The sequence below is a fragment of the Nicotiana tomentosiformis genome, chromosome 11, assembly GCF_000390325.3.
Source record: "Nicotiana tomentosiformis chromosome 11, ASM39032v3, whole genome shotgun sequence".
Taxonomy (NCBI): domain Eukaryota; kingdom Viridiplantae; phylum Streptophyta; class Magnoliopsida; order Solanales; family Solanaceae; genus Nicotiana; species Nicotiana tomentosiformis.
Window position 1 is genome coordinate 99223936 of NC_090822.1, and position 20014 is coordinate 99243949.

Sequence of the window (20014 nt, forward strand, 5' to 3'; positions counted from 1 at the left end):
TTTTCTTTCCTGGGTATTTGCACGATCTTCCATGATTGGAATTGCCTGACCAGTTCTCGTGCCTTTTCCAAGTATTGCTGTATTCGTGCCTCTCTAGCAGTGTAAGTCCCCTACATCTAATTGACTACCAGTTGAGAGTCACTTTTAATCATGATTTATTTTATGGAGAGTTCTCGTGCTAGTTCCAAACCTGCAATTACAGCTTCATACTCTGCTTCATTGTTAGTAATAGGGTAACATTTAATTGTTTGTCTTATACTTTCACCTGAGGGTGGAATTAAGACAATACCTAAACCGGCTCCTTTGACATTTGAAGAGCCATCAGTAAATAAAGTTCACGTATCTAGATTAGCTCCAGTAAAAATTTTTAACCTTTTCTACTTCAGGAATTATTTTTGTATTAAAATCTGCGACGAAATCTGCTAAAACTTGAGACTTTATTGTTGTTCTAGGTTGATAAATAATGTCATATTCACTTAGTTCTATTTCCTACTTGGCTAGTCTGCCTGACAATTCTTGTTTATGCAAAAGATTCCTTAATGGATATGCAGTTATTACGGAGATAGGATGGCATTGAAAATATGATCTCAATTTCCTAGCTGCCATAACTAATGCTAAAGCTAGTTTCTCTAGATGAGGATATCTAGTTTCAGAATCTAATAAAGATTTACTAACATAATAAATAGGAGATTGTTTACCTTTGTCCTCCCTTACTAAAACTGCACTTACAGCTACTTCTGCAACTGCAAGATATACAAATAGTCTTTCTCCATCCCTTGGTTTAGACAATAGGGGAGGATTTGTTAAGTATGCCTTCAAATCTTTGAGGGCTTGTCGGCATTCCTCAGTCCATTCAAACTGATTTTGCTTCTTCAATACTGAAAAGAATTTAACGCTTTTCTCTGAAGATCTTGAAATGAATCTTCCCAAAGCTGTAATCCTACCTGTCAATCTTTGTACCTCTTTTTTACTTGTGAGTATATCAGTTATTTCTTAAATAGCTTTAATCTGTGCAGGATTTACTTTAATTCCTCTATTAGATACGAGAAAGCCTAGAAACTTACCTGAAGCTACGCGAAAAGCGCACTTTTCTGGGTTCAGTTTCATATTATATCTGCAGAGGATCTCGAAGGTAGTTGAAAGATGTTAAAAATGATCTTCCGCTTGTGTAGATTTAACCAACATATCATCAATGTACATTTCCATCGTCTTCCCCAGGTGTTCTTGCAACATCTTGGTCACCAACCCCTGATACGTAGCTCCAATATTTTTCAAGCCAAAAGGCATGACTTTGAAACAATAAGTCCCCCTGTTTGTAATAAATAAAGTTTTTTCTTCGTCTAAGGGGTCCATTTTTATTTGATTATAACCAGAATACGCATCTAGAAAGCTTAATAATTCATGGCTTGTGGTAGCATCAATCAATTGATCTATATGCGGTAAAGGGAATGAATCATTCGGGCATGCTTTATTTAAGTCAGTATAATCCACACAAACTCTCCATTTACCGTTCTTTTTCGGAACTACCACAGTATTAGCTAACCAATTAGGATATTTTACATCGCGTATTGAATCGATCTTTAAGAGTTTCTGTACCTCTTCATCGATCACTTGATTTTTGAATGATCCTTGCTTCCTCTTCTTTTGTTTGACAGGTATGAATGATGGATCTTCATTTAATTTATGAGTCATCACCTCTGGAGGTATACCTGTCACATCTGAATGGGACCATACAAAACAATCTGCGTTAGCTTTTAAATATTCAATTAACTTACCTCTCATATCTGGGTTTAACCTTGCTCCGATATGAATTCTTTGATCTGGCCATTGTTCGAATAGTGGAACAACTTCAAGCTCCTCAATCGTTGTTTTAATGTTTTCGTTCTCCTCTGGCTCTTGAATTACATCTAGTCTGGAGTCTACTTCTGTTTGTTTTGATACAATTTCCGTTGAAATTTGATTTACCGCATCTTTCTCACTTGCACCCGCATCTTTTTAACTTGCACTCGTATCTTTTTTACTTGCATTCGTATCTTTTTGACTTGGTTGTATCACCGAATTGATGCTCTTTGAAGTTTGTTGATCTCCTCGAATATGTTGAACTCCCCATTTTGAAGGGAATTTGATAACTTGATGTAATGTGGATGGCACAACATCCATATCATGAATCCACGGCCTCCCAAGAAGCACATTATAGTCCATATCCGTGTCTATCACTTGAAATTTTGTTTCTTTAATGACCCCTTATGCGTATGTTCTTAGTTCAATCTCGCCTTTTGTAATAACGGTTGAGTTATCAAACCCAGATAAGGAACGTGCTTTTGGAACTACACGATCGCCCATCAGCATTTCATTCACCACTCGTAATAGAATGATATTCACAAAGCTACCTGGGTCAATCAAAACTTGTTTTACATTAGTATCATGTATAAGTAAAGATATTACCAGTGCATCGTTGTGAGGAATCATTAATCCATTGGCATCTGCATCATCAAAGGTTATATTGTCGTCTTCCAAAGTTTGGCGAGTTCGCTTCACGTGAGTTATTGTGAACTTTGTTGTTTTTCTCGCAGCTGTATAGGTTACGCCGTTGACTTCTTCTCTGCCATTTATCACATTTACTGTTCTCTTTGGAGATGGAGGTTTTGGGGGCTCTTGCCTATTTTTCATGTACGCTTGTTTGCCTTTCTCGCTGAACAATTTTGTCAGATAGCCCTGCTTCAATAAATGTTCCACCTCACCTTGTAATAAACTGCAGTCTGATGTTCTATAGTCGTGGTCATTATGGAACTTGCACCAAAAGTTTGGGTTTTTTCTATTTAGACTTGATCTCATCTCTTTAGGCCATCGTACCTTATCCCCCATGCTTCTTAAAACAGCGACCAACTTGGAGGTGCTCACGTTAAAATTGTAGTCCCCAATCCTTGCGTTTGTATTAGCATCTCTGTTACGTTCAACTCGATCTTTTCTGAATCTCGACGATGACGAACCTGAATCTCTATTTGCGAACCTATGATCAGCCCACACGTTTTCAAATTTGGAACGAGCTTCTCGCCCTGAAGGTCCCAAATAAGGCTTGTACCTATTCTTATCGGACCTCTTCTCAGATTCTGACCGCCTCAAACCTGTTTTTTCTTCAACCTTTGACTGAGCTACGATATCTTCTTCGATCCGTAATTTGGTACTGTACCTATTATAGACATTATTCCATGTCATTGCAAGGAATTCTCGTAGGCTCTCTTTAAGCCCCCTCATAGCTTCTGAACTTTTCTCGTTTAAATTGCTTGTGAATGCCATGGCTGCCCAATTATCAGGTACTCTTGGTAGCAACATTCTTTCACGTTGGAATCTGTCTACGAATTCTCGAAGCAATTCTGTATCTCCTTGCTTTACTTTGAATATATCCTCCATTCTCTTTTCAACTTTTTGTGCACCCGAGTGTGCTTTTATAAATAGATCTGCAAGCTCAACAAAAGAGTCAGTAGAATTTTCAGGTAAAAGAGAGTACCATGTTAACGCTCCTTTAGTAAGTGTTTCCCCAAACTTTCTGACCAGCACAGATTCAATCTCTGCTTGGTTAAATCATTGCCTTTTACTTTCGTGGTGAATGCAGTAACGTTGTCACGTGGATCGGTCGTTCCATCGTATTTCGGGATGTCAGACATTTTGAACTTTTTGGGAATTGGTAATGGAGTTGCGCTTGGTTTCCATGGTTGTTGTGAATATTTGTCGAAATTAACTCATTTGATCACAGGTGGTACGCCGGGTATTTACTCAATACGGTCATTTTGTTCTTTCATCTGTTTCTGCAAGGTTAGTATTAAAGTTTGTAAATCAGAATTATTAGGCGTACCCGGTCTCCCATCGCGTGACTCGTTGGGAGTTCCTCCGCTTCCAGAATTAACCAACCCTGATCGTGGAATTTCCACAGTTGCAGTATTGTTTGGTGGAAGTGTGGGTGGCACAGCTGGTAGTACCCTCACGAAAGCCTGGAGAGCATCATTCACGTACTCAGCAATTAACTGCTTCACAGCATCCTACTCGACAGCTTGTTCATTGTTATACGTAGTGGATCTTTCTGGTGATGCTTCTCTTGAATTCCGTGAGGTTCCTTGAGGTGACGGAACTGGAGTTCCTTCCACCTGTTGGTTGTTGTCATTGACATTCGATATGATTCAGTTGAGAAAGAGTGATTTGGAAAGTAAGAGAAGATTATCAAATTCCCGGTAACAGAACCAATTTTTTTAACGAAAGAATTAGATTCTCAGTCAAAGCCTATTTTTAGAAGTACTCGAGTTACTGATAATCAAGAAATTCAATATTCTATCAGAAATAAGAAAGAAAATTAGAATAAGAAATGACAAAATAATCAATAGAAAGCACAAGAAAGTAATTATATTCCAATAATAATCAGAGTGTGTCTGTACAAGTGACATCTCATTCCCTTATATAGGAGTCTATAAGTATAACGTCTTTTCCCTTTTATAACTGAATCATTATGAGAACTAATGATATTAATGAGACGTTATAATTGGTAATCGTAATTGTTCATGAAGATTCTGTAACGTTTGTGATCATTCACGCTCATTAATTGACGATTCATGAATCTTCCCTCTTTACTGTCTTGATTCATTCTGCCGGTGCCTCTTCATTTAACTACTTAGACTCGAGTGACCGTATCCTTTCATCTCGTGGGTGATTTGCTCGTATCTGTTATGACTCGTGTCTCTTTTAATGCATCTCTCCAGCTGTCATTTTTTTAGTGATCCACATGCCTTGCCATATCAGTCACATATTTAATTCAACGTGTAATATTTATTTTTACCAATACAGCTTTCAACACATTATCATCTTTTCTGTTCCAAGTATCGTGGATGTTGCCGTCTACAACATCCTCCACGCTGCGTATTAAAGTAAATACATTATTTTTCTGAGGAACACATGCATGAACCAGGTCCATACACAGTATACACAAGGCACGGGCAGATTCAAGCACAAGGCATGCACATGAAGGGGATAAGCATAAGTGGTTATATCGGATATCCCCTTAATGAAAAGGTTGCATAATTAATAAGGAGCATGACTCCTTACTTGAAGAGAACTCTATCCTAAATAGGGGAGGAGTTAGAAGTTGAAGATAACTAGAACTCTTCCACCATGGAAGAGTAAAATATTAAAACTCTAGTTAATCGTTATTTTACTAACTCTATATATTTAGTAGTGTTCTCTTTTACAGGCGATGCACAAACGCTGAAGTTAAGCAAGAATTGAGAGCAAAATAACAAGGCATTTTGCAAGCAATTCTTGTGTGTTTCAAGTGTGGGAACCTGAAGCTACATGAACCAGATAGAAGAACCAGTTCCAAGTGGCTGTCTTTTAGTCTAGTTCAATTATAGTAGAGCTTTTGAGTTGTACCTTTTAGCTTTGTTAGAAGCATTTGTACTAGGTACTTTGAGTTGTATTATTCAAGTTAGAGTTAACTTGAAGCTGTCGCAGCAGCCTGTGGCTTGTTGCTACAAGGGTTAGAGGTAATCTTTAGGTTTACAAGAGTTTTATAAATGTTGTTGTTTGGCTCAGTGATTTAGTAAAGCGTTGAGAAAAGTTCTACTGGAAGCCAGTCGTGATTTTTTTACCTTTTGAATCGTGTGTTTTTCACGTAAAAATACTTGTGTTCTTTACTTTCAGCATTTATTATTCTGCAACTGTAGTGTAACGAATTCGTAGAAGAACCAGGTCCTTCTATAATCTGTGCACGCAAAAAATTAGACACCATACAAATCACCCTCCCTCTTGTGTGGCATTAAAGTATAAAACATCAATTGGAATCAGAGCAGATTATCCTTTAAGAGGCATTAACACCTTAGGAGAAGATCAAGATGAGTGCATCACTTGGAAATTGGGAAGGATAATCCACGTCTACGCCACTACTCTTCAATGGCCAGTACTACTCTTGGTGGAAGACTAGTATGAAAGATCATGTACAAGCTGAGGGCTACGAGCTATGGGACATAATTACTGATGGCCTACTATCCACCTTGAAGAAAAATGTTGAAGAAGTAGATGTTCCAAAAACAAGAGCTGATTGCAATGCTGAGGATTTGAAAAAGTGGAAAAAGAATGTCAAAGCCAAGAAATGGCTTGTTTTTGGACTTGGTCCAGATGAGTACAACATAATCCAAGGTTGTTCCATTGCCAAGCAAATTTTGGACCCACTGCAAGTGGCCCATGAAGGAACAACTCAGGTGAGAGATCAAGATGAACACTATTGTACTGTCAGTATGAAAATTTTTCTATGAAAGATGGAGAAACCATTCAAGATATGTACACAAGGTTCACTATATTGACAAATAAACTAAAATCTCTTGGCAGGATTATCCTTGAAGATGAGAGGGGTTGAAAATTTACTAGGGTCTTGCAAATTACTTTGGAAAGCAAGATCACTGCTGTTCAGGAATAAAAGAATATGGCCACACTCCCTATGGATGAATTTAGTGGAAATCTCACTGCTTATGAACTTAGGAGACAATCCATGGAAATGGATGTGCCTAATAAGGAAAGGAGTTTGGCACTCAAAATTACTGAAGGTTCTGACTTGAAAGATGATGAAATGACAATGATTACAAAGACTTCAAGAAGTACCTAAGGAGAGGAAAGGATTCTTCAAGAAGTGAAAACTACAGCAAGGCAAGAGCTCCAAAGAAGCAGACTAATGATGGATGCTATAAGTGTGGAAAGACTGATCACATGATCAAGAACTGTCCTTTGTGGGAGATTGAATTGAAAAAGGAAAGAGCTGAAAGAAGGAACAGGAAGAAGGAACAAGTTCATCCTAATAAAAACAACAATAAAGGATCAACTAAGGCTATGGTTGTTGTTTGGGGAGAAAGCTCTGATGGTGATGATGATGATGATGATGATGATGATGATGATGATGATGATGATGATGAACGAGCACTAATGGCTATTGGAGAATCAGATGAAAAAATCGAGATAAGTGTCCTTCATCTCAAATACAAGATTAAATTTTTATCTAAAGAAAGATTACATGAATTACTAGAGCTGATTGATGAGTCTGAAGATGTGAATAATAAAAAGGAACAGTTGTCAAAAGAATGTATCATTTTGAAGGCTAAGTGCAAAAACCTGAAACTTAGGGCTTGTGAAACTGAAAGTGAAAATATTGTGTTAAAGAACCAAGTTCGTGCACTTGATACAACTGTCTTAGAACTTAGATCTAAAAATCTAAAATTAAAGTTAGGAATAGGTAAAAAGATAGTTGGTGACAAACTATTCACTCTAGAAGAGAATTTAGGTAAAATGAAAGATGAGTTGTATAAAAGAGATGAATATGTAAGAGTCTTAAAGGAGGACCTGAATAAGGTTAAGCATGAGCTAAACAGAACTTGTAAATGGAACAGGTCCTCTGATGTACTTTCATGGCTACAAGAACATCATAGTAGCAACAGAAGAGGACTTGGCTTTGGGAAGTCTGCACCTAACTGGGATCCCAAAAGAAAGTACCTCATACTCCCTGAGAACAAGATTTGCACACATTTTGGTAACACTAATCATTATAAGAGTGAATGCACTGCAAAAGGGAAGGCAAGTCAAAAGAACAAAAATTTTGTTCTAGGAAAAACAAGTTGCCAAATTGGGCTAAAAAGAATTTGATTTATCCTTTTGCCTAAAGAAAGGGACCCAAACTAGTTTGGGTTCCTAAGACTAACCCTTGATTTCTTTTTGTAAGATCAAGTGAAGGGGAGAAGCCAAACATGGTACATGAATTGTGGTTGTTCAAAGCACATAACAGGAAGCAAGAACCGGTTCCTTTCACTTGAGGACCTTAAAGGAGGTAATGTCTCCTATGGAAATAAAAAGAAAGGTGAGATCATTGGGGTTGGAAAGGTAGGTAAGTCTGATTCTCACTATATTGAGAATGTCTGCTTGATAGATGGACTGGAGTACAATCTAATAAGTGTATCACAATTGTGTGATGGAGGTAACATGATAGCTTTTACCTCAACAAAATGCTTTGTAATAAATCTTACACCTGACAAGATAGTTTTGCAGGGAAAAAGAGTGAATAACATATATGTAGTGGATATGTCCACACTTTCAGATAATGAACTCACTTGCTTAAGTGTGTTGGACAATGATCCTCTCCTTTGGCACAAGAGACTTGGACATACAAGTCTAAGCCAACTTAACAAACCAGTCTCCAAGGACTTAGTGATAGGGCTGCCTAACATTAAGTTCAAGGAAGACAAAGTTTGTAAGGCTTGTGCAAGGGGGAAGTAGGTAAGATCCTCTTTTAAAAGCAAGAAAATGGTAAGTACTGTCAGGTCGATGGAACTGGTTCATATGGATCTGTGTGGACCAATGAGGACAATGAGTAGAGGTGGTAAGAGATATATATGTTATGGTGCTTGTTGATGATTACTCTAGGTTTACTTGGACATTATTTTTAACATCTAAAGATAGAGCATTTGACATATTCACTTCATTTGGTAGAAAAACTCAGAAACAACTAAGAAATCAACTTGCTTCAATTAGGTCTGATAATGGTACTGAATTTGAGAATGCTAAGTTTTTTGAATTTTTAGATGTGCATGGCATAGATCATAATTATTTTGCTCCTAGAACTCCACAACAAAATAGAGTAGTTGAAAGAAAGAATAGGATATTGGAGGAAATGGCTAGGACTATGCTACTTGCTAGTAAATTGCCTCATAGCTTCTAGGCAGAAGCTGTGAACACTACATGCTACATCATAAATAGGATAATGACTATACCTCTTATTGAAAAGACTCCCTATGAGTTATTTAAAGGGAGAAAGCTAAATATATCCCACCTTAGGGCATTTGGATGCAAGTGCTTTGTGTATAATAATGGAAAAAACTCCCTAGGTAAGTTTTATCCCATAAGTGATGAGGGAGTATTCTTGGGATATTCTTCACATAGTAAAACTTATAAGATTTATAACAAAAGAACTATGTGTGTAGAAGAAAGTGTAAATATTATTTTTTATGAAACTAACATTCTTTTTTAGAGGCAGGAACCAGATGATAAAGAAATTGGGTTGGTAAGAAACTTAAAGAAAGCAATAGTCCAGCCTGAAGCTGCACTAGAGGAAGGAACAGGTGATGGAACAGGTCCTTCCACCCAGACCAACCTGACAGGGGGAACTAAACAAAAAGAAACTGATTCTCAAACCTCGAGTGAACCTGTTCCTCAACAACAAAATATTGAAGGAACATCTAGGGGAAACCAGTTGGTTGTGAAGCCTTACAATTATCAAAGTTCTCATCCCAATGGAAACATAATCACCGATTGAACCTCTGAAATCAAAACCAGATCCTCTTTAAAGAACCTCTGTGCTTTTGATGCCTTTTTATCTCTTATTGAACATAAAAATATCTCTAAGGCTTTGCAGGATGCAGATTGGGTGAATGCAATACAGGATGAACTCAACCAATTTGAGAGAAGTCAAGTTTGGCATCTGGTACCAAGACCCAAGGATAGAACAGTTATTGGCACAAAATGGGTCTTCAGAAACATACTTGATGAAGATAGAACGATTACAAGGAATAAGGCAAGATTGGTGGTTCAAAGATATAGTCAAGAGGGGGGCATAAACTATGATGAGACTTTTGCTCCAGTTGCAAGATTGAAAGCAATTAGACTCCTTATAGCCTTTGCTGCTTTCATGGAATTCACTCTCCATCAGATGGATGTCAAGAGTACCTTTCTCGATGGCTATCTAAAAGAAGAAGTATTTGTCAAGCAACCTCCTGGCTTTGAAAGCAAGGAATGTCCTAATCATGTGTACAAGCTTGACAAGGCACTTTATGGCCTCAAGCAAGCTCCAAGAGCGTGGTATAAAATATTATCTAATTCTTGCTTGGGCATGGCTACAAGAGAAGTAAAATTGACAATACTTTATTCTTGAAAGATAAAGGTAAAGATCTCTTGGTAGTTCAGATATATGTTAATGATATAAACTTTGGAGCAACTACATATAGGTTAAGTAAAGAATTTGCTAAGCTAATAGGGAGTGAATTTGAAATGAGTATGATGGGTGAGCTTAATTTCTTTTTAGGCTTACAAATTAAATAAAATTCAAATGGAACTATGATCCATCAACAAAAGTATGTGAAAGAGTTGCTTAAAAGGTCTAAAATAGATAATTCCAAAGAAATTGACACTCCTATAGCAATAGCCACAAAATTGGATTTGGATGAACCTGGTTCATCTGTTGATCAGAAGGTTTATAGAGGAATGATTGGCTCTTTTTTATATCTCACTACTAGTAGACCTGACGTTATTTTTGGTGTAGGCCTTTGTGCTAGATTTCGGGCAAATCCAAAGGAGTCTCACTTGAAGGCTGTCAAGAAGATTTTGAGATACCTAAAAGGCACCATTGATCTTTGCATATAGTATCCTAAAGGTAGTAATTTTGATTTAGTGGGATATGTTGATGCTGATTATGCAAGTTTTATTATGGATAGAAAGAGCACTTTAGATATGGCACGCTTTCTTTGCTTATGTCTTGTGTCTTGCAGTCTTGGGCCACCAAAAAGTAAAATTCTATGGCTTTGTCTACTACTGAAGCTGAGTATGTGGTTGTTGCCTCATGTTGTGCTCAATTGTTGTAGATCAAACAATAATTAATGGACTTTGAAATCTATGTAGGTTGTATCCCTATCTTTTGTGACAACACTAGTGCAATTAGTATGAACAAGAACTCGGTTCATCATAAAAGAACTAAGCACAGAGATGTAAGGCATCACTTTTTGAGGGACTACTATGAGAAGGGTTTGATCACTGTAGAATTTTGTGCTACTGACAAGCAAATAGCTGACATCTTCACAAAATATCTAAGTAGAAGTCACTTTGAAAGAAACATATTAGAATTAGGGATGATTAAGACCACCTAAAAGGAACCAGTTCTAACTCAATAATTGGTTAGACAATTTGTGAATTTTATAAATAATTAGATTAAATACTGCTCAGTCTCATAATTTTATTAGTTTACTCTTGTGTCATGTGCTAAAATGTCTCACTAATCTCTAATGATATTACCCTTATTTTCTTGGAAAAATCAGTCTTACACAAGAGAACTTTCAGTGAAGAACCTGGTTTATCAAAATTTTAAGGTACGTATTCTCCACTCTGCATATTTTGGAATAATTGTATTTGGATCATGATCTGAAAGAAGTCCCACTCAATCCCAACCTCTTTTTGAACCAATCCATTACCAAAGAACTAGTTTCACCAAAACAAAACGCGCCATAATTGCCTAAATTTTGGGAAGAATCTAACGTCTATTCAAACTGACATTCCCAGGATGATTAGACTTTAAACTCCAAAAAGCAGCAGTTACACACTCCAACTCTTCCCTCTTTAAATTGATGGGACCTTACCTCTTTCTTCACTTCTGATCTTTGAAAAATCAAGACTCCAAATTTTCTCAAGCTTCTCTCATCTATTCTACACTCATCTTATGGCAAACCCATCTGAAAATCCCAAAATTATCGAGAACCTTTCTTCACCACCCAAACAACTATCACCCATACCTTCAACCATCCAAACTCCCAAGAAGGGACGTGTTAAGATGCTTTCTCATAAAATAGTTATTGGTAGTGAACAAACTAAGAGAATAAACGAGAAGTTAAAAGCCAGTCAAACAGAGGAACCCTAAAAATCATATGAGTCCTTCAAGTCTGCAACTGAGGGGGAAGAACTTGTTTTATTTGAAATAGAATAGGTAACTTTTGGGCTAAAAATTTCGTCTAATGTTATTTCAGAAGTGGCTGAAAACCTTGAGAAAAGGTTTGTTCTAGTTGGTACTATAGTTGGTGTAGAGTCTGGGTCAACTAAAATAGGTGGTAAAAATAAAAGGGAAAAAGTAAAAGTCAGTGAGGGTGTAATATGAGATGTGAGGGTAAAGGGAGAAGAATGAATGGTTGAATCTTCACCCACTCCTGTTGGTTTGACTGAAGAAACAGGGGCTATGATGATATGGAGTGAGGAGGTTGTTGAGGAAGAAGAAAGTTTAAGAGAAGAAGGGGGGAGTAGGTCGAGATGCTAGTGCAGTGGAGGGGCTGGTTAGGCTGAGAAAGAGGTTCCAAGAATCTGTTCCATCTAGGAAATAACCCCTAAATGACCTATTGAAAAGGGTGTATGACAACTACAATCCAATGAAGAAGAAAAGTTCAGGAGTTAAAATCCCTAGAACTGCTATGAGAGGCAAAAAAAATAGAGGTTGTCTCTTCTATCCTTGTAGAGACTCCTCCCACAAAAGGAAGAACTACAAGGAGTCAAAGGAAGCAGAGTGAGGATGACCTAGAAAGGACCTTAGCTGAGAGTAAAAAGAAAGTTGCTGCTAAAGAGAAGAAGAAAGTGGGTGAATCAAGTGAAACAATTGAGATTGAAGAGATGGACCTGGTCCTTCATGATGAGGATGAGGCAGAGGAAGTGGAGGTTATGACTCCAAGTGCTAAGAAAATAAAGACTTCTAAGAAGGAGTCCCATGCAAAGTCTATTGATACAAAAAGCTCTGCCTTGGCAAAAAGAACCAACTTTGCCAGGAAATCAAGAAAAATGCAAATAGTGGAAGAAGAGAGTGAAGAAGAAGAAAAGACTGGTGAAGAAAATGACAAGATGGTTAAGTTTGGAAAAAGAACAATTCTGAAGGAGAGGCTCCTCAAAGATTTGGAAGACAAAGGAATCGTGTTGTTGTTGGAGAAGTTGGAAATTTAGGGATGGAAGGAAGGTTAGCCCAAGATGAAATAGTGAAATTCCTTGTAAATTGTGAGATAGAGAATGGAAGGGTAAATAGTGTGGTGAAAGGAGTGAAGGTGATCTTTGATGATAAAAAGCTGGGAAGATTCTAAGGATACCTGCTGAGGGCTACAATGACTATAAAAAGTTAAAGTAGCCAAGTTTAGAGAATCTACCTACCTCACTTGCCATCACCAAGAAATTTACTGATATGGATTTAGAACTACGACTCGGGGATGTCTATAAGAGTGATATGACTCCTGCCCACAAAGTACTCATTGAATTTGTCAACAAAGTAGTTCTGCCCAGGCAGGAGAGAAGGCAAATTGCTACTTTTGTGGACCTGGTCCTTATGGAGTGCTTGGATAGTGGAAGGCAGATCAACTGGCCGGAATTTATAATCCAACTCCTTAATAGGGTGGTTCTGGCACTAAAACTCATGCCATACCCTATGGGTTCATACTCACTGTTGTGCTTGCTCAATTTAAGGTTCCCCAAAAGCAATATGATATAAGCACAAGTAAAGATTACTTTGGGGCCAGCACTTTAATTGAATGTGATTATGAAGTCCTTACTGCTCCCAAAGAACCTGGTTCATTCAAGAGAGTGCCCATCAAAGTGAGAGATTTGGAGCAGGAGAGTGGGATTAAGGATACTGAGATTGAGAGGCTGAAGTAGAAACTGAAAGGGATGCTCTCAAGTCTGAGCTTGCAAAGGAGAAAGAGAAGAATGAAGGCATTCTTCAAGACATGTTGAAGCTGCTTCAGGCCAGACACCAAGAACCTGATCCTTCCCAGTTTTAAACCCTTCCTAGCCTAGTTTGTAACTAGTGACCCGAGTGAGATTTTTCTTTTTTGTCTTTTTGCTCATGGTTCGGTACTTTTATTTCTCTTATGCTTTGTGGATGAATCTTATCAATGATAATAGCTATTTTTGCTCAAATTGTTTGTTGATATTTCTTAGATGGCTAATATCTTTTGATTGATAAGAGAAACTTGAATCCGTGATTGCATTTGAAGTAACCTAAATGGCCATGAGTAAGATCTGCTAAAATCTGGTTATATAACTTAATTATGCAACTTTTCGATAATGAAAAAGGGGAAGATAGGTTGTGTTTTTGCTTTGGACTGTGATATTTATAACCTAATGAACCTAGTCCTTGATGATCTGTCACTTTAAAATGGAAAGTGTTCTAACATTGTGTTGATGTTGAGCTGAGTTGAAATAGGTTTCATGCTTATAAAAAGCACAAACTTTGTCATCATCAAAAGGGGAAATTTGTTGGTCTGAGTAAGTTTTGTTTTGATGATTGACAAAGGAACACATGCATAAATCAGGTCCATACATGGTGTACACAGGGCATGGGCAGATTAAAACACAAGGCATGCACGTGAAGGGGATAAACATAAATGGTTATATTAGATATCCCCTAAAAGAAAAGGTTGCATAATTGATAAGGAACAAGACTCCTTACTTGAATAGAACTATATCCTAGACAAGGGAGGAGTTAGAAGTTGAAGATAACTAAAACTACTCCATCATGGAAGAGTAAAGCATTAGAACATTAGTTACTCCTTATTCTACTAACTCTATACATTTAGTTGGGTTCTCTTTTACAGGTGATGCACAAATGCTGAAGTTAAGCAAGAATTGAGAGCAAAATAGTAATGCATTTTGCAACCAATTCTTGTGTGTTTCAAGTGTGCGAACCTGAAGTTACATGAACCAGATAAAAGTGGTTTTCCTTTATTCTAGTTCAGTTGTATTAGGGCTTTTGAGTTGTACCTTTCAGCTTTCTTTAAAAGCATTTGTACTTTGAGTTGTATTGTTCAAGTTAGAGTTAAACTGAAGCTATCATAACCGCCTGTGTCTGGTTGCTACAAGGGTTAGAGGTAATTCTTAGGTTTATAAGAGTTTTGTAAACGTCATTGTCTGGCTCAGTGATTTAGTGAAGTGTTGAGAAAAATCTTACTGGGAAGTAGGTCGTGATTTTTTTACCTTTTGAGTCGGGTGTTTTTCACGTAAAAATATTTGTGTTCTTTCTTTCAACATTTATTATTCCGCAACTGAAGTGTAAGGAACTCGGATAAGAACTAGGTCCTTATATAATTTGTGCACGTAAAAAATTGGACACCACATAAATCAACCCCTCTTATGTGGCATTGAAGTATAAAACATCATACATATATTTGGTGATACCAGGAGGAGCTGTAGCAACCTAAATATATGTAAAATTTTCTATAGCATAATACAGCTAGTTCGCGCCCCACACAAACACATCCCAGTAATGACAAACAGAATTTATTACCGATATTGTATCTTCCTCGTTGCTCCCTGGAAAACTTGCAGAGCATTCTAGCACCATATGGACAAAGATTTCATGGGTAAAACTTGTTGTCCTTAAAAATAATAGAGGCAGAAGGAGGTCCAAAATACAAGTATACATATAACAGATTCTACAATTTCGGCACAGAATTAAGACTTTGGTTGATGAAAATCATTTTTGTTGGTGAAAATCTAGAGTACGCTAAACTAGATATGGCAACCTAATAATTCACCAATCGATGATTTTAAATATATCACATAATTAACATAATTATATGACCAATTTTGAAGGTGGACAACGTCACTTGAATCTGGCCAACTATTTGTGTATAGATTCGGAAAAAGAATAATTACTTCATGCAAAATTCTCTTTGTTGAATTAATAGCCAAATAATGACGTTCGTCCTTTCTTATATTTTGAAGAATAAAAAAGTAAGAAAATAACCACTCAAGAACTTTTTTATCTTGCAGGAAAGTTTGTACTTCATTCCATACAATCTTACTCTTTTTACAATGACTAGGGAGGGATTTGGTCTAGTGGTGAAAGTACAACCCGTGATGCATAGGTTAAACAAATGCCACGAGTTCAAACTCATCCAAAAGCCTATATTTATTTTAAGTGAACAAGGATAAAGGGATGTGCCCATAGTTCAACGAGTTTCGAAGTGAAAAAAGAGTACATGAGCGGACTCATTATCCAGCGAGTTCTAGACTATGCGCCACTGATCCTCGGGATTTATCCATTATAAAAATGAACTCTTTTTACAATGAAAATCATTGTGTGTTAACCTAGGTATTACTCAACATTAACTGCAATATGTGCTTCTCTAATATTGCCACTTGAGATTCTGTTCCTTCTCCCCAATCACTTTGGTTTCGATGCCAAAATCTTGAATTTCATAAGAACATCAAGTTGATTAACAGAGTCCAGGTATGGAGAAAAGAAAGTATTTGAACTCATTATTAAGTGCATCATCTAGAGGCAAACATTAGGTGGTTCTGCGGTACTTTTATTCAGTGCTCGGTAAAGCTTACCCATCCTACACTCTTTTCTTATATGTCTGGTGGAGTTATTCCCTGTTGAAAGCTGAGTGAAGACCTTGTTTAAGATACTTTTTTCCTTCCTAAGCGAAATGATCAATTCTCTAACTTATTATTCCCCCACACAGACGAGTTGACTTTGCAATATTTGACTGATCACAATTTTATATATTTCATTGACTATAAAAGTTCCCCGGGAATTCAGAGGAATGCTTCGATAAGTATTATTTGTTCTTGCCTATTGCTACTATGTTTTCCAATTTAATCTTGCGCATACTTCTAATTCAGAAAAATATGTAAGTGTATATAGAGCTAGCTGTGCTATAACTATATTCCGAGCAGTCTCGTTACGCGCCATTGGGATCAACTCTGGTATCTACATAAGAATTACATAAGTATAGTATAAGTGCAATGATATCATGTACCATGTAAGTGCCGAGCGTAACCTCGACAAAGTAGTGATGATGCTATGGCAAGTCACTCATAAATAACCTGTACGAAATAATAATAACAAGAAAACAGGAACAAAAATAAAGCAATAAACTCATATAAATGAACCCGAAGGTCAACTACCAGAGAGTCCAGAATAACAAAGTCTCAAGTCTTATATCACAACATCGAGGATACCTCAACAATTACAACATATCCAAATCCGTTGCGCGCAACCCGATCCCACCATATCATCATCTGTTCATATCATAATTCGTCCTTATTCCTTCATATCATTTCAATACCAATCAATACCATTGCAGCGTGCAACCCGATCCCCAACCAATTTTAAATCATCATCATAAATAATTCAACAACAATATTCACAAAATATTAATGTAAGAAGGTAAATGTACAAGACAGTAAAGAACCACAGAATAATCGGAGAATAGCTAACATCTTCAAATCTCAAACTCTACCAATTCATTAGTACAGAACAGTTAAACAACTCACATAAGTGAAATAACATTATAGAGTGCATCAAATAGTATAAGAGCAATAAAAGCAGGTAAAACATATGACAATTAAAATATACAATTAATACAAGTAGAAACATGTAGCAAATAAGCAGAAATCATGTGAGGAATAAACAAATTAAGGCAAGTAACAATTAGATAACAAGTAACAAATATGCCATAGAAGTCAAGTAAAAACATATAACATTAAGCATATAACAAGAGATATCGTGAAATAAATGAAAACATGAAAATACATATCCCAATCTCGCATGCTAAATCCCATGACGGCGCATATACGCCGTTTTCACCACATAATTCACATAATAAATAGTTCAAGAAATTCTAATTCCCTCAAGTCAATGTTAGACATAACATTTACATCACTTCACGAACAAAGCAATCAATCAACCATGACCTTGCCTTTTGAACAAGTCTCCAAACCAACCAAATCTAGCAATTATCGATCAAACGATTCAAAACAAGCTCTAGAAACCACCCATTAATGAAAGAGGTTCAATTTTGATCATATTTTGAAAAAGTCAACAAAAGTTACCCACAGGCCCGCTTGGTCAAAACTCGAGATTCGAATCAAACCCCGATTACCCATTCATCCCCGAGCCCGGTTATGTGATTTGTTTGGAAATCCGACCTCAATTTGAGGTCTAAATCTCAATTTTGTAAAATTCTCAATTTCTACCCAAATTCCTAATTTCTACCATGCAAATCCTAAATTTGATGTTGAAATATCATGAAAAGTAATGGAGAATTGAAAGAAAGTGGATTAAATTTGCTTACCAATGGTTTTGGGAAGAAGAAATCCTTGGAAAATCGCCACTAGAGTGTTTAGGATTGAGATATGGTGTAAAATGAGTTAAGTCCCATTTTTTTCCTCTTTTACCTAGCTACAAATGTCGCAATTGCGATGTCTTGTTCGCAATTACGAGCATCGCAAATGCGAAACAAAGGTCGCAAATACGAACCTTGTATCAGAAGTCCAAATGTCGCAATTGCGATGATTTGATCACAAATGCAAAAAGCCCAGCATTCGCAAATGTGGCCAATTTCTTCGCAAATGCGAAGTTGTCCTATATTTCTAGTAGTCGCAAATGCGACCAAATTTCTCCCAAAAGGAGCCTTAGCCAGTTCGCATATACGAACCATTTCCTCGCAAATGCGAGGTCACCAAATCCCAGGCCCCGCTCGCAAATGCGAACTTTTGTTTGCAAATGCGAACCACACCTCGCAATTGTGAGATCTGCATCAGACGCCAGAAGTTAACTCTACATCAGCAGTCCTCAAACTTTCCAAACTCATCCAAAATGCATCCGAAACTCACCAGAGCCCCTCGGGCTCCAAACCAAACATGCACACAAGTGTAATAACATCATACGAACTCGCTCACATGGTCAAAATACCAAAATAACATCTAAGACTACAAATTGAACATCAAAACGAATGAAATTTTAAAGGGAACCGCAAGAACAACTAGAATCACAACTAAGCGTCTGAATCATATCAAACCAATTCTGAATTGCACCAAATTTTGCAGACACGTTTCAAATAAAAAACGGTCTCATTGAAATTTTTTTCATGGTATGGAACTCACTTCATACCTGCATATACTAAGTCCCAAAATCAAAATTCAAACCTGATAGCCATGAAGCCAACCTACGGTCAAACCTAGGAAATTTTCAAACTTTCAAATTACTAGCTTTCGGCAAAATAAGTCAAATCACCCTAGGGACCTCCGATTTCAATTCAGGACATACGTCCAAGTCCAAAATCACAATATGGACCTACCAAAATCGTCAAAATGATCTGGGGATATTTTCACAAAATGTTGACCGTAGTCAACTCAAGTTATTTTTAAAGCCAAAAATTATGTTTTCTTCAAATTTTTACATAAAAGCTTTTCTAAAAGCGACACTGACCACGCACGCAAATCAAGAAACATCAAACGAAGCTAATGGAGGTCTCAAAACTTGGAATTAAGGGCTAGTACTCAAAAAAGGCCTATCGAGTTGTCACAAATGGCTATCATAAACTCTTGTTGCCATTTCTCTAAGGTCTCCATACAACCCCAAAGACACCTTAATTGTTTGCAAAAAAAATCATAGCATGAATTTCAGCAGTAGTAAGTTCAATCTCATTTGTCCTATCTGATAATTTGGTAATCTGCAGTAGCCTCCGTTTATTGACTAACATCAACAAGCTTTTTGACTTAAGTTAGTGCCATTGGCAATGGCACATCTTAATTGAATGAACTCTAGGCTACATCCTTCAGGGCTTTGAGGCCTAAAGTAGTAACCACCTCATGGCCGCCATTTGTGAAAATAAATTGTATCTACTAACAAAAATGAAAAATCCCTACTCTTTCCATTAGCTGGAGAGAGTTTTGCAAATTTGAGCAACCAAGTGTCATACTGACAGTCATTCTCGCTTTCAGCACATTATCATCTTTTCTGTTCCAAGTATCGTGGATGTTGTCGACTACATCATCTGCCACGCTATGTATCAAAGCAAATACACACGTTTGGTGGTACCAGGAGGAGCTGTAGCAAGCTGAAGATATGAAGAATTTACTATAGCATAATACAGCCAGGTCGCGCCCCACACAAACACATCCCAGTAATAACAAACAGAATTTATTACCGATATAGTATCTGCATCGTTGCTTCCTGCAAAAACTTGAAGAGAATTCTAGCACCATATGGACAAAGATTTTATGGGTAAAACTTGTTGTCCTTAAAAACAATGGAGGCAGAAGAAGGTCCAAAATACAAGTATGCATCTAACAGATTCTGCAATTTCAGCACAGAACTAAGACTTTGGTTGGTGAAATTCCAGAGTAGGCTAAATTATATGTGAAAGACTAATAATTCACCAACTGGTGATTTTAATTTAAGTTACATAATTAA

At 37.0% G+C, this 20014-nt stretch overlaps 2 protein-coding genes across 2 annotated transcripts; one reads left to right on the forward strand and one right to left on the reverse strand.

The window, feature by feature from the left end:
- Positions 1-2244: 2244 nt before the first annotated feature.
- On the reverse strand, positions 2245-4960 carry LOC138901909 (uncharacterized). The gene is made up of 3 exons (XM_070189708.1): positions 4826-4960; positions 3854-4037; positions 2245-3458 (listed from the first exon to the last, which is right to left on the reverse strand). The coding sequence occupies exons 1-3, from the start codon at positions 4958-4960 to the stop codon at positions 2245-2247; spliced, it is 1533 nt and encodes a 510-aa protein (XP_070045809.1).
- A 1503-nt stretch (positions 4961-6463) lies between these two features.
- LOC138901910 (uncharacterized) lies at positions 6464-8740 on the forward strand. Its single transcript, XM_070189709.1, has 4 exons — positions 6464-6584; positions 6626-7602; positions 7759-8294; positions 8446-8740. Exons 1-4 carry the CDS (start codon positions 6464-6466, stop codon positions 8738-8740), a joined length of 1929 nt encoding a protein of 642 aa, XP_070045810.1.
- The last annotated feature ends 11274 nt before the right edge of the window (positions 8741-20014 follow it).